The sequence below is a fragment of the Miniopterus natalensis genome, chromosome 10, assembly GCF_054644295.1.
Source record: "Miniopterus natalensis isolate mMinNat1 chromosome 10, mMinNat1.hap1, whole genome shotgun sequence".
Classification (NCBI taxonomy): Eukaryota; Metazoa; Chordata; class Mammalia; order Chiroptera; family Miniopteridae; genus Miniopterus; species Miniopterus natalensis.
The window spans coordinates 15,874,547-15,895,097 of record NC_142090.1 but is presented as its reverse complement, the minus strand read 5'-3'; the positions used below and the strand labels follow the sequence as shown (position 1 = coordinate 15,895,097).

General features: G+C 45.2%; 2 protein-coding genes across 3 annotated transcripts in view; one reads left to right on the top strand and one right to left on the bottom strand.

Moving 5' to 3' along the window:
• Nucleotides 1–7,192: 7,192 nt before the first annotated feature.
• Nucleotides 7,193–19,715, top strand: MEST (mesoderm specific transcript). Of its 2 annotated transcripts, none has more exons than XM_016213378.2 (12): nucleotides 7,193–7,395; nucleotides 10,618–10,772; nucleotides 12,358–12,437; nucleotides 12,836–12,913; nucleotides 13,032–13,168; nucleotides 13,318–13,376; nucleotides 14,206–14,246; nucleotides 14,795–14,865; nucleotides 15,119–15,220; nucleotides 16,512–16,588; nucleotides 17,448–17,511; nucleotides 18,399–19,715. In XM_016213378.2, exons 1-12 carry the CDS (start codon nucleotides 7,370–7,372, stop codon nucleotides 18,514–18,516), a joined length of 1,008 nt encoding a protein of 335 aa, XP_016068864.1. In that variant the 5' UTR covers nucleotides 7,193–7,369; the 3' UTR covers nucleotides 18,517–19,715. The 2 variants fall into 2 exon arrangements, with proteins under 2 accessions (XP_016068864.1, XP_087677142.1); XM_087821016.1 differs by lacking the exon at nucleotides 18,399–19,715 and adding an exon at nucleotides 17,073–17,121.
• Nucleotides 19,320–20,551, bottom strand: part of COPG2 (coat protein complex I subunit gamma 2) — a 267,346-nt gene continuing 266,114 nt past the window's right edge. The window contains exon 24 of the mRNA XM_087821015.1: nucleotides 19,320–20,217. Coding sequence (XP_087677141.1) covers nucleotides 20,087–20,217 — 131 coding nt within the window. The 3' untranslated portion in view covers nucleotides 19,320–20,086. The remainder of the gene's footprint in view (nucleotides 20,218–20,551) is intronic.

Below are 20,551 nucleotides of genomic sequence, written 5' to 3'. Positions count from 1 at the left end.
TAATAGGGACATACTGTATGATACAGGATAATAGGATTGTTTTCTTATTTTGACTTCTATACCATTAGTTTATTTTTTTTATTGTTGAGAGTATTACAGATGTCTCCCATTCCCCCCCCTTACTCCCTGCACCCTAATTCCCACCCCACCCAAGCCCCCCAGTAGTTTAAATTGGAATACTTTATTTCCACCCACTAGAGTACAATAGCTATGTTTTATCCCTTAACAAATAAATGATCTCTAAGTATTAATATGGATGGTTAAACAAGTGATCTTTGATTTTTCAAATATTTTAATTCTACAATCCTTTTGATGAATTGATAAACATGAACAGACATATCTGGGTTCAAATCCTGGCTCCACAATTTATCAGCTTGGCAAGCGCGGGCAAAATCCCTCCCCTTTCAATGCCTCAGTTTTCTCATTGGTAAAATTCGGATAACAATAGTTCTTTATTATAGAGTTATCAGAATTGAATCATATAATATACATAAGGAGTTTAGCACAGAGTCTGGTGCAGAGTGATCAACAAACGTGTGTTTAATTCATTCTTATCATCATCATCATAAAATGCTGAGTTGGCACAAGGGAGTCAGGAATGAGTAAGATGCTGCCCCTGTCCTCAGGGAGCTCAGCAATGTGGTAGAAGCGACAAGACAGACACACAAACGGCATCACAATCCAGAGTGGTAAGTGCAACTGCTGCATTGTGTAGGAGGGACAGAGATGAACAGAGGAGGGAAGTGGTTCTTTCCCGAGGGAGGTTTCAGGGAGGACTTGCAGGAGGATGCGATACTTGAGTTACGAGGAATGCATTTTTTAGGTAGCCCAAGTGGGGAAGAGTGTATTTGGTGTGGGGAAAGAACATGTGTAAAGACAGGGAGAAAGGAAGACACATGGTGTTTGGGTAGGAACTACAATTAGTAACATTTGGTCCGATGATGAAGCGTGGGGGTGGGGGTGGGCAAGGTCAGGTGATAAGAAAGAAAATTCTAGCGGAAGGCAAGGACCAGATTTTGAAATGTTTTGCATGTCAAGCTAAAGAGCTTCGGTTTAACACTGGCAATAGGGATTCCGTAAAGAGATGCGATCAATTTGCACTTTGGGAAAATCACTTTGGCAGGTGTGTGAGTGATGGAGCCGAAAGGTGTGATGGTGGAAACCCATTAGGAGACAGTAGTCCGGGTGAGAGATGATGAGGCCCGAATAGGGCAAAAGGGGGGGGGCAAGATGAATCGGGGAGATGCCTGGGAGGTAGGACGAGGAGGAGGGGGAAGGAGGGAACTTGCTGGGACTTGTATCCACAGTCGCCAGCCCGTGAGCCCCGGTTCCATTAGGCCGCAGGTCCCGGTGATGGCGCGCGGGAGAGCGGGGAGGATGGCACTGCCATTCACCACGACAGGGGGCACAGGAGCAGCACAGGTTCTGGGGAAGGGGCGCCAGTTCGCAGGTGCGAGGCAGCTGAGGGAAGGGTAGTGCCTCTAACTCGGCCCTTGTGGAGGAGACGAGTGCGGGCCATTCACGCGAAGGGGCGCGGAAGGAAGGTAAACAGAGGCTCCGGGGTCCGGGGTGGAGGGTAGGGCTAGAGGTGTGGGTCTGGCATCTTCAGGGTAACTATGAAATTAGGGGAATGGCTGAGACACGAAAGGCTCACCAAAGATCCCTGCACAGTGAATTATCAAAAGAACACGTCCCCGGCCTTCAGTCACGTGCAATGACTCAGATTGGGCCGGAGAGAAGCTTCTTCTCCGCGGCGCAGGTTCCCGACCCCCGCGCGGCCGCCGTCCCGGGCCCTTAGTCACAGGTGGCGCGGCCGCCCCGCGCGCACAAGGCGCCGCACGTGCAGAAGGCGTCGCACGCGCAGGGCGCCGGGCGCCGGGCCGGGGAGCAGAGGCGGCGACGCTCTAGCCCGGAGCCCGCGCTTGGTAGCTCGCGGGGTCTTCCACCGGCGCCGAGTGAGGCCTGCGACGGGGAATCTATGGGCGGCGCATGCGCGCCGGGTTCTCCCCAACATGGAGTCCTGCAGTGCGGGGCTTCCCTGCGTCAGGTAGGAGACGGCCTGGGGGGAATCACCCTTCCAGCCCACCCGAAGAGCGGGCATGGCCACGGCTGGGGCATGTGGCTAGTGCACGTGAGCCACACCAATCCCGGCGGCCACGCGTGGAGCGCTCATGGCCCAGGAGGGCGTGAGGATGGGCGGGGGCTGCAGGGCTACGCGGGGATCAGGCTGCGTGGCGGGGTCGGTCGAGAACACAAAAGCCCCCCTACCCTTCCCCCGAGGCGTGACTCCCTTACACCGGTTAGTCATTCCGTTAGTGGGCTTGAGCACCCCTTAAGGGAATGGGGGCTCGAGTTCCTGGGAGGCTGGGCCTGCCCACTTGGGGTGCTTGGGAAGGTGGCAGCCACAGGGCTTGGGCGAGCGGTGCGGGGGGAGGGGCAGTTTCCGCTGGGGGTTGGGCGGCACGTGCGGCCTCGCCCACCCGTGCGGTGGTAGCGTGGAGATCTGGGAGCCCCAGAGGGCGCGGGCCTGGAGCGCCGCTGAAGGTGTGAGGCGATGATGAGAGCAATCCGGGGAAAGCGAGACACTTGCTTTTGGGTGGACTCACCCAGGCTGGAAGAAGAATCTAATCTGGAAAGTCGTTTTGTCTTTTTGTTTTTTAAAAAGTGAGTTGTGTGCCTTAGGCAGCTAGGAAATGGCGTGTCAATTTTAAAGAAAGTAGCTGTTTTCCTTAGAGAACGGTGGGGAGCGTCATCAGATGAGATAATATATGTGAAAGGGTAAAGAGCCATCCAAATACAAGATATGATTTTATTTCGAATCCTTCAAGCTGTTTCTTTGTATGAGTGTATAAAACGTACTCTAGGAATGGGACAGTGGACTAGTACCAGGTGTGGGATTCTGGCATGTGCCCAGTAATGCAGAGGGTGTGTACCGATATGGTAGTGGTGCCCAATAAAACTAATCTAGAGAAGTGCCCAATAAAACTAATCTGGTTGGTGGACCGTTGCTTGTCTCCTCTACCACTCATGTTTTTGCAGCCAAAGACTTGTAACCAAAAATGAACCCGAAGAGGAGGGAAGACACCAGTTTGGGGATATATTGGTTAAATTTGGTTGAGAGGGCTGTTGATGTGATTATAGTAATAATTTCTTTAATTTGTCTTGCCCTTGGCATGAAACAGCGTATTGTAAAAAGAGCTCTGAGCTGAGGGACAACCAGGGAAGACCTAGTTGTGGATTTGACCCTTCAGTAGAGGGGTCACCCTGGCCAAATTCTAATACCTGTCTGAGCCATAGTTTGTATCAAATGAGAAGAGACCTTAAAGGTCATTCGTGCACTCATTTAGAGCTTGTATACCTGACACAGGGTTACCCAGCCCTTAGTGACAGGGAGCTTGTCATGTCCCAAAATGGCTGAGCCACCTAGACAGCCTTGACTTGGAAAATTCTTTATGTTGAATCGACATCTGTTTCTCTACAATTTGCACTCATTGGAGCCATACAGAATAAAATGTCTAATGCTGCTTCCACAAATATTTGAGGACTGCTAACACATTTCCTTCTTCCACTTACTCCACAAGGCTTCTTTTCTTCCAACTAAACATGTACGGTTATTTTAAACAGGGAGACAGTGTAGGGTAGTGGAAAGAACGCCAGCTTTGAAGCCAGACACATCTGCGTTCAGTTCCCAGTCCCTTCACATACTAACACTCAGTGCTCTGAGCTGCTGTATCTTTCTTTGAAAAAATGTGGATGAAATACTCATCTAGCCAAGTTATTGTGAGGATTAGGGATAAATTGAGTAAAGATGCATGCTATAGTATGAGCTTAAAATATGAGGGCTTTTACACCCTAAGTGACATAATTTGCAATGCATTTTAATCTTCTCTCAACAAATTCCTGTTTGTTTATGTGTCTCTTAGTGTCTGCTCTGTAGAGCAGAATAAAACACTTTCTGTGAGGTCTAACTAACAGAATAGAGTAGGATTAGCTTATGCTGGGTACCTCTCTAATTACAGTCTACAATCTACAATGGCTTTTTTGGAACCGTATCACATAGACTGTCAACTAAAACCCTGTCTCTTTAACACGTGCTGCTATTCAACCAAGTTTTTCCCATCTTGAATTTCTTTAGTTTATCTGAATTGGTAATTATGGCTCTTGAAAGTGGCAGTCCCAGTTCTGTCCTGTTGTCTCCATAAATATCCTTGTGTTTATCATATTATGGGTCTCAAACTTGGGTTAGAAAAATATGATTACTGAACTTGTGGTACCAGCCCCGCTGATCTCATACGGCTGTGGTACATCAGCGAGCTAATAAATGCCAAGTGCTCTACACTAATTTTTGCACAAATTCGAGGTCTTACTAGGTGGGACTGTCTCAGAATTGGAATGTGACAGGAATGTATGATAAGCTACTGGTTGAGGGAATACTGCTGCATGTGATGTCAGTCAGGTGTGGCATCGGTAGCCAGCAACTTGAAAGGGTGCACTGGAACAAGTCAGAGGCCGACTTTGCATTTATGTATGGCTGCATGTTTTCTCAGGCGCTGCAAGGGTTTCATACCTTGGGCTAGATTCTCCCCCGGTGGAGGGAGCTTCTCTCTGGAAATAAGTCAGGCACTTTTACAAAAGTCATTAACTCTTTGGCTCCTGGAGGCTTATAGCTAGGATTTTCTCCCTGGACTTTTTCAAAGCAAATTCCCAGCTTTAGCTGAGCGCATCTCTTACAGTATCCCCTGCCTTTTTCAGACTCCTAGCTTCTGCACTGGTGGTTCTTCCCAACAGGACTGCTTCTCCCCCTAAGTTCCAGGTTAGAAGTCCTTCCCAACTTCAGTCCCTCCTTTTCGAAGGAAGTTTTTCCTAGTCACTCTCTCCAGGAGGGTTTTTCTTGAGCGTTAGGCTTAGAATTCCTGTTGTCTTCAAGAACTTCCATTGGTCCCCTCTCCCGAGCCTCCTCCCCAGGTCTTTCCTCCTGTCTGCCCACTTGTTCTCCGTGGCTGGGCAAGTTCTCTTACTTTCAGAATCAGATCTTTTGTGAGCACTCAGTCCATTAAACACAAAATTGCCTTCATCTTGGATGCCAGTGCTTCTGGTGTGGTGCGAATGAAAGTGCAGAATTGTTTGTAGGATTCATAGGTTCCATTGACAATAAATATGAAAAAGATATAATGCAAAGGTTGTTACTATTGTCGTCTTAGTTAAAATAGGAAAGCCTTTACTCTGTTGAAAGGACCTTGAAAGGACCGATTTAAATTTTTGCAAAGTAATTCAGTCTTTTAAAGGTGGTAGTTATTTAAAATAGGTAATCCTCCATTTGTAAAGGGACTAATTTAAATTTTGTTAAGTAACCAATTAAGGCCATAAAGGGTTTAAATCCATCTGTGGCTTTTCATTTTCTTTAGGACAAATTCCAAACCCCTTAGGATGAAATACTCTTTCTTGCCTAATTTTTTGCCGGTCAGCGCTCCAGCCCAAAGGACTGGCAGTTTTCCCCAAAGGTTGTGCGGTCCCGCGCCTCTGGTGCTTTGCAAATGCCGTCCCCTCTGGTTGGAATGCTCTTTGTCTCTCTGGTAAATGTCTATTCATCATTCAAGACAACCCTTCTCCCCCTCCCCTTAATTACTTCCTCCTCTGTGCGCCCTCAAGTTCTTGTACTTATTCATGCAGTATTTATTAGGGGCCTGCTTTGTGGCGGGCACTGTGGCGGGCTTGGGGATACAAAAGGTGAATAATACTTGGGCTCGGCCTTTGAGGGCCTTACATGTTAGGGGGAGGGGGCTAACCTGTCACAAAATGTGGCCAAGAAATTAAAGGGAAAATTTAAGCGGCATCGGCTCTTGTCTGGCTTCCCCACCGGTTGGTCAGCCACTTGCTCTGGGGTAGGGGACAATCTCGTTCATATTTGTATACCCACCTCTTAGCGCATTGTAGGTGCTAAATAAGCATTTGTTTCCAGACCCTCTTAACTGGACACCAGTAGAAGTGTTCCCTGGATTGCGCCACATGTTTTGATGACATGTTCTTAGATGGTGGTTTCTCTCATGTGGGGTTGGTGGCCCTCGGCGCCCTGGTGCACTGTTAGGACTGGGTGGGCTCCACCGGACTGGCCTTTGCCATTCGTACTTGCCTGCGCTTTGGGCTGAGGAGCGGCAGGCAGGCACGAGTGAAGAGAGGCCTGTAGCGCCCCCGCTGGAGGGATCCGGCACTGCTTGGGCTGCCTGGCTCGCTTGCAGCCCGCGTGCGCTCCTCCGAATTTCTATTTACAGCCAGAAAATGAACACAGACCTTGTGATTCTCTACCCTTTTCTTTTCAAGGGTGTAATAGGTGCCTTTTAAAGGATTGTGGTTGAAAAAAATCCTTTCCTTCCACTTTTCAGTACCTCTGGGACCCTTGCATTGTGAATTCAATCTTGCATAAAGGGGAGCTTTGGTCTCATAACTGCGATGACCGGTCATTCTGGCGTGGGAAGGATCCTTTGCTGGGAGTGGGTGCCGTGGGAGGGCTGCGTGGCTGGGCTCTAGCATGAGGCCCACCTCGCGCTGCTGCAAAGGAAGAAACGTGCCCAGAGGCGGAGCGAGAGACTCAGACTTTCCGCTAGTTGTGACCTTTTTGCTCGGTAGCAGCTGTCCCATGAATCAGGCGATTGTCCCAGTGGTAGCTTGAGTAGAGCCATTCCCTAGCCACTTGTTTGTGCCCGTGGCGGCTACCCATACTTACGGACCTGGGAGGTGTTGGACACTCGTGGACTGCTGCTTTGAATCGGGCATTCACGTAGTTTCACAGCCCTCACCTCGGGCATGGCACCGGACACGAGCTGATGCCACACCTGAGGTTGAGCGGCCACCTCGGGGGCTGTGGGGCCCATTGGGTGGTCTAAGGGGAGGGTTAGGATTTCAGAGGTCTGTTGTCTTTTCCTGAGGCGTTAACTCGCCAGAATAGGACTTCTGCTGCAGAACCTGGAGCCCAGGGCTTGGGGCTGTGAAGGAGCAGCGGGGTGCTGGCGGGGGTCAACACACTGAAGGTGCCCCCTGGAGGAGCCTCTGAGAGCGACGCTCCATCCCCCCAGCAGGAGCTGGGGCTGCGGGGAGGGGCGGTGGGAGGGCCACTGCGGCGCGGTGGGCGGGCAAGGGGGCGGGGCATGGGTGGGCTCTAAAAGTCGGTGCCCACTGGTTCCGAGCTGCCGCGGCAACCAGCACATCCGGGCGCCTCCTCTGCGGCAGTCGCGCAGTGCCGCAGCGCTCGCCCGGGTGGCGGTTCGCTGCTTGCCGCGGCCGCGGCCGGCGCCACCCTCGCGGGCTGTGTCTGCCCTGCTTCGGCGCCCGTGCTCTGGGTCGGTGTGCCCGCGGCATGGGATAAGACGCAGCCATGGTGCGCCGAGATCGCCTCCGCAGGTGGGTTCCCGCGGCCGGCGCGAGGGGGTGTGGCTGGCTGCGAGCCGCCGTCGGGCGCTGGGCGCTGGCTAGCGGGTAGGGTGTGTGTCCGAGCTGGGGCTGCCGGACCCTGCTCCCGCAGTGGAGGGAAAACCCCACCGGGGGCTGGGCGGGGGACCCTGCTGCTCTATCTACTTGGGAGGGAAAGCCACTTCTGCACGTAGTAGAACTCGGGATCTCCCTGATTTAGGATTTCTAGAACCCTGGCGCATCACCCTGGTGTGTTTTAAGATTTTTAGACCCCGTCATTGCCCTAGCGCGACTAAGGATTTTTAGACCCCGGTTTCGCCTCTGATGCGGTTTAGGATTTTTACACCCCCGTATTGTTTGATGCGATTTAGGATTTTTTAGATACTCACATTGCACTGGCGCGATGTAGGATTTCTGGACCCCGGCATCACTCTGATGCGATTTAGGAATTTTAGACCCCGGCTTCGCCCTGGCGCGATTTAGAAATTTTAGACCCTGGCTTCGCCCTAGCGCGCTTTAGGATTTATGGACCCCAGCATCTTCCTGGTGAGATTTAGGAATTTTAGACCCCGAATTTGCCCTGGAGCGATTTAGGAATTTTAGACCCCGGCTTCGCCCAGGCGCTATTTAGGATTTCTAGACCCCATCGTCTCCTTTGGTGAGATTTAGGAATTTTAGACCCGGGCGTCGCCCCGGCACGATTTAGGATTTTTAGATCCGGGTTTCATCTTGGTGCGATTAAGATTTTAACACCAGATATCCCCTGGCACAATTGATTTTTAGACCCCTGCATCTCCTTGGCGTGATTTAGAATTTCAAGACTCCGGTATTGTGGTGGTGCAATTAGGATTTGAAAACCCAGGTATTGTGGCGCAATTTAGGATTTCTAGACCCAGGTTTTACCTTGGCGCGATTTAGGATTTTAACACCGGATATCGTCCTGGCGCGATTTAGAATTTCAAGACTCCGGTTTTGCCGTGGGCAGTTTAAGGATTTCAAGTCCCTGGTATCGCCGAGGTGTGAGTTACCGCATAGCTGTGATGAGGGCTAGCATTAGCTTATCACGGAGCGTAAGTATTTTTGAGATGTCAGTAACAAGCTGAGTGAAAATGGTGATGTGACCAATCATCATGTTACACAGGAATTGTTTGCATTCGTTTACAATGCAAGTAGTCCCAGGTCTCCCACCATGCAGTAAGGTGGGGCAGGTTTGGTGGTATTAAACGTATTTTTCCTGTTTACAAGGTGAAATCAGTGCTGGGAAAGGTTCATTAATTTCTAGAAGGTTTGTACTGGGATTTGCTAAATTTATTCTCCTAACTCATGGATAATGGAGATTTTGGTAAAAAATGTTTAATCCATTTTGCTTACTTACAGGTTGCTTCCCTACTAAAAGTCCTAAAATGTCATTGGGGCATTTTTACTGAGGTGATAAAGACAGAAAAACGGCTTCCAGAGGGGTAGCGTCTTGGTTTTCTTGCAGTAAAAGACAAGGTGTGGAGGGTGGGGATGTCCAGGAGCAGAATGTGTGATTGTCTACCCCTCTCCACTGGGTGGGGGATGCCCCTGTTGGCTCCTCCAGCAACCCCTCCCCTGCTCTCTGCTGAGTCATTGCAGATATCTGGCTGCTGAGACCTGAATGGAGGAGAGGAAAAGCTGGGGGATAAGGTGTGATGAAATGTACCCCTGAAAATGTGTGAGCTGGAGTATAGTAGGGATAGCTCAGAAGATGACAGTCTAAACCTAATTTTTTTTTTGTCATCTCCTCTTTCATAGAGATGTTGGGATGTAGCCTGCTACTATTGTTAAACAGATATAATCATCACATTCCAGGCATTTAAAAAAATAATTTCTAATATTACTTTGAAAGGTAGAACCAAGTCACTGACTGGGTTTGTCTTATAGACAGGTACTTTGGAGGGGAAGAAAAGCCTGCAGTAGTGGTACCTAAAAATAGGCAAAATAGCTTATATTCATTAAGGAATGTGGTTATTTTACTACTATAGAACCACGGGCTTATTTATTTTAGAGTTAAAAAAATATTTTGTGGTGGGTAGGGATTGTGGCCATATGGTAGAAGGGTGTATGTACAGACACACAGCCATTTCTACCAGGGTTTCAGCAATTAATTTCTCTTATATATAGCTCTGGGTTATTTTGTTTTTTAATTTTAGTTTTAGAAGTTATTTCCATTCTAGCTATTTTGAGAGAACTTCCATTCTACTGATAATTCTTTCCCTGGTGGTCATCAGAAGTGACAAGATAGAAACAGGGAACTGTTTCTAGTTCCTGTTTAGCAGTCATTGTTATTGTGGACAAATTGACCTGGACCTTTTAAGTCCTGGGCATGGGAAGTTGGGTGTGCAAACCATGCTCTCCTTCCAATGACAGAATCAATTCCCAGATGTTCGGTATGAGCTCCACCTTATTTGGGGGGCGGAGAGGGGAGTCCTAAGAAATTAAATAAATGGGAGCTTCCTCAAGAGTCTGCTAAGAAAAGCAGAAATATAATCTGCTGCCCCGACTTCTCAAGAGATTAGATATTCAGGGTCACGACAAAGCTGCTTATGTTGGAGTATGCAGTGCACCTATCTTCTCTCTCACACGCTTTACCCCGAGCAGTAAAGGTACCCCGCACAGATCCAGGCAGTGGCACCAAACAGGGCTTCACTGGGGTGAGAGGGTTGGTAAACACCAACAGATGAAGAGCCCCGCTCTGCAGAAGCACATGTAATATTATCACACATATTTTAAAACAGTTAAAAAATATATAATATTTTATTGGTGGTGGTAGAGCTGTTGACTACATGTGAGGGAAATCCTACCCCCCGGGAAAAGCCCATGAAGAGGCGCCCCACACCACCACAATACTGTGACCATCCTTTCCTTCACATAAAACCTCTCCAGTAGGTCTTGGGAACAGCACTGGGGGAGGGGCTGAGGGATTAAAGTGGGGAGAAGAGGAGGAAGATTACATATTAAAATATATTTTTTCCCCCTGAAGATTAGAATGGTGAGCATATATGGTGATTGCCATGGCAGGCAGAGGTGCGCTTACATTTTTTTGGAAAGCTTTCCACCGTGGTTCATATGAGGGCGAGGAAGTCACCGCATGGTACAGCAGTTCCCTACCCTATCTTACCAGTTTGGGGCTTGTAGGTGCATGTGCAAGGTCACCTGACTGCTTAGCCCTGGTCTCTGACTTTCCAACAGGATGCGGGAGTGGTGGGTGCAGGTGGGGCTGCTGGCGGTGCCGCTGCTTGCGGCCTATCTACACATCCCGCCCCCCCAGCTTTCCCCCGCTCTTCACTCATGGAAATCTTCTGGCAAATTCTTCACCTATAAGGGATTGCGCATCTTCTATCAAGGTAAGAACAGGACTTTTGGAACACCCTGTGCATATAGGTCCCCAAAGTACCACTGAGGTACTTACTTTGTGTCCATTGGTCTCTGTTGGCCCTCAGTAATGGAAAAAAAAACCCCTTTTCTGTGAAGCATGCTTGAAGGAATGGACTAGCCCCCCCCTTAACTTGATAGTAGGGAAACACAAGAAAACTACTGGGAGGAGGAGGTCGTGGAATTGAAATTCCAATCTCTATAGAACTGACTTTTTAGCATAATTTTTTTTGTAGCCGATTTGTATTGATATTTTCTTTTGAGCGCCCCTAGTGTTGGGTAATATAAATAGTATTCACAGATAAAGCTACCATTGGTTTTATTTCCCGTTGTGTAACTGTGATTTAAGTCTTATACCTTTGTATAAATTAATTTGCTAATGATAATTATTGTTATGACTGCTACTTACCCAGTAATTACCGTATGCCAGGCATCGAATTATATTTTCAATCTTTATAATTTCATTTAATCCCTATAACCGTACTTGGAAATAGGTGCCTTTAACATCATATTTTAGGTAAAGAACCTGAGAAACGAGATTGGAAAAGATTTCTTTTGGGCGGGGGTCAAGAGCAATAACGAAAAATGTTTGTCATAAACCGTTTTTCATTATTGCTCCTGACCTCCTCTCATTTGCTGTATTCAATTAAGTAAGTATATAATTTTCTTTATGTTGGTCATTTAGGTTGTTTCCAGTTTTTCAATGTTTTAGTTTCAATGTTTTAGTTCAGTGTTTAGTTTCAATGTTTTATATGAAGGGAAATCTTCATATATGTGTTTATTTTTTCTATATATTTTCAAACTATACTACTTGTAAATAGAATTATTTTATTTGCAGGGATTCTAAAGAATAAGACATATAGGCTAAAATATATAAAATTTTAAATTGCTTCTAACTAAATTATTTTGCAAACTTTATTTTCAACATCTCATGCCACTGGCAGTATATGAATGTATCAGTTTTAATCTAATGTTAGCAAGGTCTTCTATTTAAATGTTTGGGTAATTTAAAAGATGTTTAGTCGTTAAAAAATGTTCAGGTCTATATTGATTAATCCTTTTTTATAGTTAGAATTTTGTAATAGTTTGAGCATGATGCTTTTGATATTTATCTCCTCTGTGGGAAATAAAAGTGCGGGACAAACAATATAAACTAAGATACTCACAGGATTGAAGAAGAGTTGCTATATTTTAGAGAATTTTTGTGTGGTTATTAATGATAAGGTACAAATAATTTGTTTATATATTGTGATCATATACATTTAACTGAAAGTTTACTTTTTAATGTGAAAAGCAATTTACATGTTAACAATACACAATAATAGCAGAAATGCTTAAAAAAATCTCAGTGAAATTAAGCCAACTCCCTTTAAGTATTTTCATATAAAGTGTCCTATTTATAATTTTTTAACATACAGATTTTAGAAAATCAAATGCCTATTTTTACCTAAAGCAATAAGCTTGCATTTTAAAAAGAAATTGATTACTTAGATTTTATTATCTTCAAGGTTATTTTGATAGGGAGTTGGCCTAACGGATCTCTCTCCTTCTTCCCAGACTCTGTGGGTGTGGTTGGAAGTCCTGAGATAGTCGTCCTTTTACATGGCTTCCCGACATCCAGCTATGATTGGTATAAGGTAATGACATCAGACTTTCTGGGTCCTACTATGTCTTTAAAAATGCAAAAGTCAAGGATTTTGTCATCAGCATGGAAAGGCACTTGCATTTTTGAATTGGTTAATAAAATAGTATTAAATGTATAACTTTTTCATTTACTGTAAGGGAGTAAAAACCTGGCAATTGGGAAGGCTCATTGCCAAGTTAAAAATGCTGGAGTTCCTCCCTCGATAGAGATTAATTATTAGGAATGAAGCACTGCAAGGGGATCGTCGTGGCCTGTGGTGGTTCCATGTGAATTTTCCCTTTTTTGAAGTCTATTTGTTAAGCTCAGAAAGGGATGAAACCCTTACGCTGCTGTAGGCTGGAGGGGCGGGGCGGGATCAGAAAGGCCGAAACATCCCTTTCTTTCTTATAGATTTGGGAAGGCCTGACGCTGAGGTTTCATCGGGTGATTGCCCTTGATTTCTTAGGCTTTGGCTTTAGCGACAAACCGGTAAGCAGCATCTGGGCGGGACCAGTGTTGTGGGACGGGGTGGGTGAGATGAGGGTCAGGCTGGAGACGGATGTGCAGTCCTGATTAATCCTGGATATCTGGGCTTTCCTTCCCTTAGAGACCACATCACTACTCCATCTTTGAGCAGGCCAGCATCGTGGAGGCGCTGTTGCGGCATCTGGGGCTTCAGAACCGCAGGGTCAACCTTTTGTCTCATGATTATGGAGACATTGTTGCTCAGGAGCTTCTCTATAGGTCAGTGAAGCGGTTTCACTCATTTAAGGTGTTGGAAAAGTAAATTGGTCCTGGGTACTTTCTAGCCCTTTTGCCTTTTGGAAGTTTGTCTTCAGCCGCTGCGTTGGTGCATGTCCGCTCAGTCAGATGCATTTGCCTCCCGCTTCTAGGTTCAAGCAGAATCGATCTGGCCGGCTTACCATAAAGAGTCTCTGTCTGTCAAATGGAGGTAATTGCTTTGGCAGTGGGTGGAAGGTGACATGGGCCACATTTTGCTATCAGTGACACCTAAATGGTAATCTGCTAGTATTATAGACAGACACAGTTTAACCAGGGGATCTTGACCTTTTTTGTGCCATGAATCACTTTGGTGGTCTGATGAGATATAATTACTCTTTCTCAAAATAATGTTTTTAAATATATATAAAAAAATAGGATTGCAAAGAAAACTGATTATAGTGATAGTTAATACAAAGCTATGTTATAAGTAATACGTGCTTTTTTAAAAGTTGATTTGAGAAACATTGATTTATTCCATTATTTGTGCACTGATTGATTGATTCTTATATGTGGCCTGATGGGGGATTAAACCTACAACCTTGGCATATTGAGATGACACTCTAACCTACAGAGCTACTCCTGGGCCTAGGTTTTTTGTTGTTGTTTTTAAGGACCTACGCTTCCTGAAAAATCCCTGGTTTCTCTTGCTGCCCAAATCATTAACACTGTGTTCTGAGGAATGGGAAGAGACACTAAGGGGAGTCGGAGCCTAGTCAGCAGCAGCATGGATGGCTGTATACGTTATTTTTCCCGTTTCTCTACCTTTCCAATCTGGAAAGTAATCCCAGTGGGATATAATTGGACCTGTTCAACCCAGAATTCCCTGGGCCGGGGGGGGGGGAAGTTAGATGACAATACTAAGTTTTTATTTGTAATTTGTTTTTTAGCAGTAAAGGCCCCAAAGGTGACAGTGAGTAGGGTGGACAGTCTCCAATAACGGACATATGTTTGCCTTTAAGTCGTTGGAAAATGACTAACATAAGTCTCTCTTCATACAGGTATATTTCCTGAGACTCACCGTCCTCTCCTTCTCCAAAAGGTAGGTGATTCCACTGACTAGGTAGGTAGTTCTTAAGATTTACACTGACATAAATAGTGCTGGGACCTTTATAAGGGCCTTTTGTGCTGTAAAAGGCCATAGTTAAAATCTTTCTTATCAATTTACATTAGTGAACTTAGTGTTTTCCTGTTATGCAAATAAAGCAGTGGACATGGCCCCTAACATAAAGCCTAAAACTCTTTGAGAATTGGAGATCAACAGCATTTGGAGAAACAGCTATCTAAAGATTTGTGTCATCAGCATGATGTTTGAACAAATTGGGATCCTGGTCTGAGGTTGAATATATCAGTTAAAAGTCTTTGGGATTAGTGAGGCATGGAAACGGAATCTTAAAGGCAGTTAGAAGCAGGCTGCTTTCCGAGATGGATGTGGGTGTGCAAAGCAGAAAACGAAAGCCAGTGACCAAGACTTTCCACAGGCAACCTGGCTAAAGCCCTTTTTTAGTTCTTAGTACAAAACCTTTTGTGCTGGTTAGTTGTCTCTTCTCTCTGGATTCTTGATTTTTACTTCTGCTTACTTACCTGTAGCTTCTCAAAGATGGAGGCCTGCTGTCACCCATCCTCACACGATTGATGAACTTCTTTGTATTCTCTCGAGGGTAAGTCATTGTCAAAGACTGATTTACTGCAGCCTGGGAACAATGTACTGGAAAGCTGCTGCCATGAAAATTCTGGGCCAAATCCTAGGGTTTGATATTTTAAAGCAAAGGTGTTGGCTATTTGCCAGGGAAGGAGTAGTAGGAATTCATAAATCAGTTAAGGGTCAGGCTACATGACCTCTGAGGTTCCAATCATATTTGACATTCTGAAGTCTTCTCACACTTACCTTTTGGCTTTTTTGGACTCTTTCAGTCTCACCCCTGTCTTTGGGCCATACACCCGACCCTCTGAGAGTGAGCTGTGGGACATGTGGGCAGGGATACGCAACAATGATGGGAACTTAGTTATTGACAGGTAAGAAAGAATCCTTTGCTTCGGTTTCCAGAGAGGCTTCTTTTTGGAACATGGGGAGAGATGTGGGATTGCTTGTTCTGTTCTTGGCTGGCCCTACCATCTCTTAAGAAGGTTGGTTATGACTGATGAGGTACACCAAACAAAGTCATGCTCTGTACTTTCTAAGAAGAAAGCAATTGAGCATAGAGTGAGCCCAGAGCCTCAGCGATGTGGCACAAAAAGTTTGGATAAACAGCTGCACATTCTTGTGCTAATTCAGTTGTAACAGGCTGATTGGTTTTGGCAAATCCTTCTTTGGACTTTTTGTTAATATTAAATGCTTCAACATGTCTCATCATAGTTGTGAAAGGCATTTAGTGCCCTTCTCAAAGTACTAGTCTCTTTTTCATATCTTTTCTGTAGCAACAGGGACTAAGAGGGAGATTTCTCTGTCTTGTGCAAGGACTTCCCACTGCTTGGTTCTGAGGCCGCTTTCACAGAGGGATCGAGAGGTAGTGATATAACCACCCGAGATAAGGCCCAGTCCTTCTGCCAGCTGGGCCAGTGTAGCTTCCACTGCTTTAGTTGGTGGCTTTGCTGGGAATTGAGAGGGAGAGAGAGCCATTCCTCCCTCCCACCCCAACCCCCACGAGATCCCAAAGATTCGTTTTAATATAAAAAATTACAAAACAAAACCCTCTTTTAAAATTCCCACATCCTTTCCTTTCCAAAATGTTAAAAACACTTCTAACAGGTGACAGTTGAGTTTCCAGGCAGAATATATGAGTATGAGTTCTAAATGTGGCTGTGGTGTCTTACCGCTGTAGGAGAAATTCTCCATTTTATCTGTGGTCAGACAAAATGCAGAGAAGGAAGCTTTGTGTATAGACGTAGACATCGATTTAGAGATTTTGTAGTTCAGTCCTCTTAGTTTAAAGCACAGGAAACAGGTCAAAAGGTGTGTTAGACCTTTGAGTTACAGAGCTAATTAGTGGTGGAGGCACAACCTGAACCTGGGCTTTTGTTACATCACCCAAATTAGCTTCCAACCTTCCTAGATCTCACTTCCTGTTTAACAAGCACGAAGGAACATAATTCTTACATCGGTAGGAGGCATGATCATTGCCGTCACTTCATGGAGGCTAAATCTAGAGGTTAACAGAAATGATAAATTCAGCAGGCTAATCCCAGGCATGCCAAGTTGCTCTGGATTAAGAAAACACATAGTGTGTTCCTTGTGGCTCATGTCAGGCATTTGTGTTCCTTTAACAAAGTTGCTTGTTGTGCTCCTGCTGACTCACCTGTCCTGTAGTCTCTTACAGTACATCAACCAGAGGAAGAAGTTTAGAAGACGCTGGGTGGGAGCTCTTGCCTCTGTAACTATTCCCAGTGAGTATTTCTATATTACGTCTTGATAGGAAAACTGAGGAACTCAGGGGTTAAAATAATTGCCAGATTTAGCAAATACAAGCATAATAAAGACACCTAGCTAAATTTGAATTTCAGATAAACAACAAATACTCCCCGTTAAGGAAAAGTATGTGCTGTGCAATATGTGGGGCATACTGATACTTAAGAAAATCATTATCTGAAATTCAGATGTAACTGGTCATGCTTTATTTAATCTGGTGACCCTCCCCAACACCCGGAACACCGCTGCCAGGCTGTGTGCCGCCGTGCCGTAGAGGGGAGTACGTAGAACACAGGTACTGCTGCCAAGGTTGCTACCATAGCAGGAGTTAGGCTGGCTTCCGTGCTGTGCATGGCCAGTGGCTACCACATTAAATGCTGAATTCTGGGACAGAAGGCTGTTTAGATTACTAACCAAGGGCCTACAGGTGGTATCTGCTCATTTGTCTCTTCATTCTTACAGATTTAAAAAGAAAAAAAGAAAAAATCGGTGCTGTGTCTCACATATAAAAGTTAGTGCTCAAAAAATTGTTGATTTCAAATGTCAAGGGTCAATTATTGCTGGAGAGAGAGACTTGAAGAAGGACACTACCTGGGATTTAGAGAAAGTGAATGCTGCAGTGGGGCTGAGTCGCTGGCTATGCACAGGAGAAAATATCCCAAACGGACTGTTTTCAGTGTATTCCCAGAAGTTTCTTGTAACTTACTTACTAAAAGAAGCCAGACTTCTATCATAAAATAATTTCTTTAAAGAAAATTTGTTCTGAAGGGGTATGTGGGCCTGGGGGAAGGATAGATGTGAGAGCTGTTAGTCATTCCTTCCTCTTCTTGTTCCTAGTTCATTTTATCTACGGGCCTTTGGATCCGGTGAATCCCTACCCGGAGTTTTTGGAGCTGTACAGGTGAGTCTCCTTCAGCAGCTTTGTTTTGTTAGTTCCTTGTCCCGACAGTGCCCTGGCCACTGTCTCTGACCTCACTGGCTGTTCATCCAGGTATAATAAAGGGCGAGCTAGGGAACCTTACTCTCACCTAAATGTAAAGCTCAGGAAGTTGTTACACGTCTCTTGATTCATACAGCCTGTTTCACTGTCATGGTTGCCGCATATTCATAGGTGTACAGGTAAGGAAATGCTGTCATGTGATCTGAGGAACGGAAGTGTGTACAATTCATGAGAAATGTTTGCTTTAGTCTGATTGCACAGCCAGCTCATCCACGTCAGCTGAGCAACTGCAGGGAGAGATGGAGGTGCTCACTGGAAAAGCGCCTACTCGTTGGTAGTTATTTTCTCTAGGTGCTTACTTGGAAGGTTGGAATACGAAATCTTGACTGACTTTGTCCCATACGACTGTTCCATTCCTTCAGTGGCCTAGTAGAAACAACCCAGTAGTAAATAGCTTGCATTTAATTTTCAACAAAATACCCTCTCATTTCCCCTTGGGGTTAAGGAAGGTCTTTTGCTACCTTTATTTGGACAGTGGTCCACTTGTCTGATGCCTCATGCTTCTCTAGGGAGCTTGAGGTCACCCTGCTTTCACATATGTTGCAAAAGTGTTATATTTTTAAGTTGTCTGTTGGATTATGAACATTTGAAGTCTAGTCTGTATATGTTGTAAATGGAATTGGCACGCTTACCTGACTAAGATACAATTCCAAAATAGAAGCTGAATAAGCTCTTTGTTGGTTCTTTCCAGTGTGGTATGTCTGCAGGGGCATTTACCGGGGCTGCCCACTGGCTTACCTCCCCCCCTCCAGCCTCAAGTTCACCTACATGCTGTTCTCTTCCACTAGGAAAACGCTGCCGCGGTCCACAGTGTCGATTCTGGATGACCACATTAGCCACTACCCACAGCTAGAGGATCCCATGGGCTTCTTGAATGCATATATGGGCTTCATCAACTCCTTCTGAGCTGGAAAGAGTAGCTTCCCTGTATTACCTCCCCTATTCCCTTATCTGTTGTGTATTCCACTTAGAAACGCCCCAAAGAGGTCCTGACCACCAAGCACTTCTCTCACAAAGGTCCACCTGACTCACACTGGTGAACAGCATATAGTGAAAAGCCAGTAGAGGCTCCGACTAAGGGTGACCTAATAGTCCACCTCCCATTCCTTTGTCATCTGATCAAGTGTATGGACTTGCCTTTGTGTTATTAGGACATTCTGATGAGCGCTACTACTCACGGATGCAGAAAGACAGGCGTTCTTTTGCATAAGTCTTTTAACTTTCTATGGACTGTTGTGAAATACTTAGATGTGCCGATTTCGGGCCCAGCCCAGCTGGCATCTTAGAGTGAAGAATGAGGAGAGGCTGCCTGCTTCCCTCTCCTTGAGTGGCTTTAAGGGCACATGCTTTTTTAAGTTTTCTATGCAGCACAGCTTCAAGGGAGAGAGTCTCCCCTGTCATAACTTTGGCTTAGTTTCATTGGCTACATCTAATTGTAGACATTTTGTTAAAATAGATTTTTTGCTTTAAATAATTGCAGTATTCTAAGTGTACTTTAAGACTATGATTTACTTACACGTATTATATATACTTTAGAAGGGTAGTAACCCAGCAGACACTTACTCTAGCAGAGTAGTGAACTTTATTAAACATTGAACTAAATCCAAATTATTTACACAATGTCCTAAAAGTCACAGGACATGAAGACCAATAGTGTCTATGCCAGAGATGTACTGTTATTAGCTGGAAAGACCAATTCTAACAGCAAATAACAGTCTGACTCTTTATACCTCAGTGCTTTGAAGCTAATGTGGAGGGGAGGGGAGCGTGGTACAGTCCAAGGTACCCTGCTGAGTGTACACGGATTCCTTTTATGATGATCGCTTAACTTAGTGGTTAGCCCAGAGAGGCTTCCTCACGTAGCTCCTCAATTCCTGTACTTCACAGACAGGAAAGTTCCAGAAACTTTAAGAACAAATTCTGAAAGGCCGATGAGCAAATGGTGCTGAATACTTTTTTTTTAAGCCACAGTTTCATTGTTTTAGTCAAAGTAGGATTAGGTGATTATTTTAAATTCTTTTTTTTAAAATTAGCAACTTCAAGTATAACAACTGAAAGTGGAATAAGTGTTTATTTTCTATTAATAAAAATGAATTTTGACAAAAGTGGACTCTGCCTTCCCCTCCCCACCATCCCTCCGGGGTAAAAGCTTTCCAACATTGCCAGGAGCTTTCAGACACATTAAAGAAGATAAGGAAGTTAAGCAGCTGGGATATAGGATAGTATTTGCTTTACAAGTTTACTCAAAGCGGTACTATCACACCAAAGTTGACCAGTGTAATGAAAAGGGGGGAAAACAAAAAAGACATGCACAAGGACAGACAATTGCTTGATCTGCTGGCTCAGGGCCAAACATTTAATTTGCTTCTCCAGAATCATTAATCTTTAAAGGTGTATGATTCTGGGAAATTCATGCCACTAGCCTAAAAGCCCACTGATAGTGTAGTACACCGACTTAATCTTGCCCAGTAAAAACTTAGCCAACAGAAGCCAAGATGACATCCACAGGTGTTTCCTCTTTGCTTCTGACAGTCACTTGCATGGTCACTCCATCTGCTAAGGCCAGCCTGGACCTCACCAATAAGTCATAGCCACCTCTGTATACACCTGAGAGAACAAGGTGAGGAAAACCATATAAGAACTCACAGCAAGCTCCGACCACTGAAATTATCATGCCCTCTGCATTTCCTTTCTATTATTTTAGTTTGCTTTTCTAGAGATTTTGTGTTTATGGTAGGAATTGAATCCTGCATACAAATTCAAAATAATCTTTTATATTCCCATGATACCAGGTACATAGAAGGTATCAAGAATACCAATTCAGAGTATTCAAATGGGGAGACTAGCACTGGTATTCATGGGAGAGATTAAGGAAGTGTTTCAGGCCAAACATACATCTTAAAAGGACAACATAAGCATAGCATGCAAATTAAATAGCTAA

Bases quoted from the DNA above. Each gene is read 5' to 3' on its own strand.
- MEST (XM_016213378.2), top strand. From the start codon at position 7,370: ATGGTGCGCCGAGATCGCCTCCGCAG. The intron at 13,169-13,317 runs GTCAGTGAAGCG...TCCCGCTTCTAG, and splicing joins GCTCAGGAGCTTCTCTATAG to GTTCAAGCAGAATCGATCTG. The intron at 14,247-14,794 runs GTAGGTGATTCC...ACTTACCTGTAG, and splicing joins GTCCTCTCCTTCTCCAAAAG to CTTCTCAAAGATGGAGGCCT.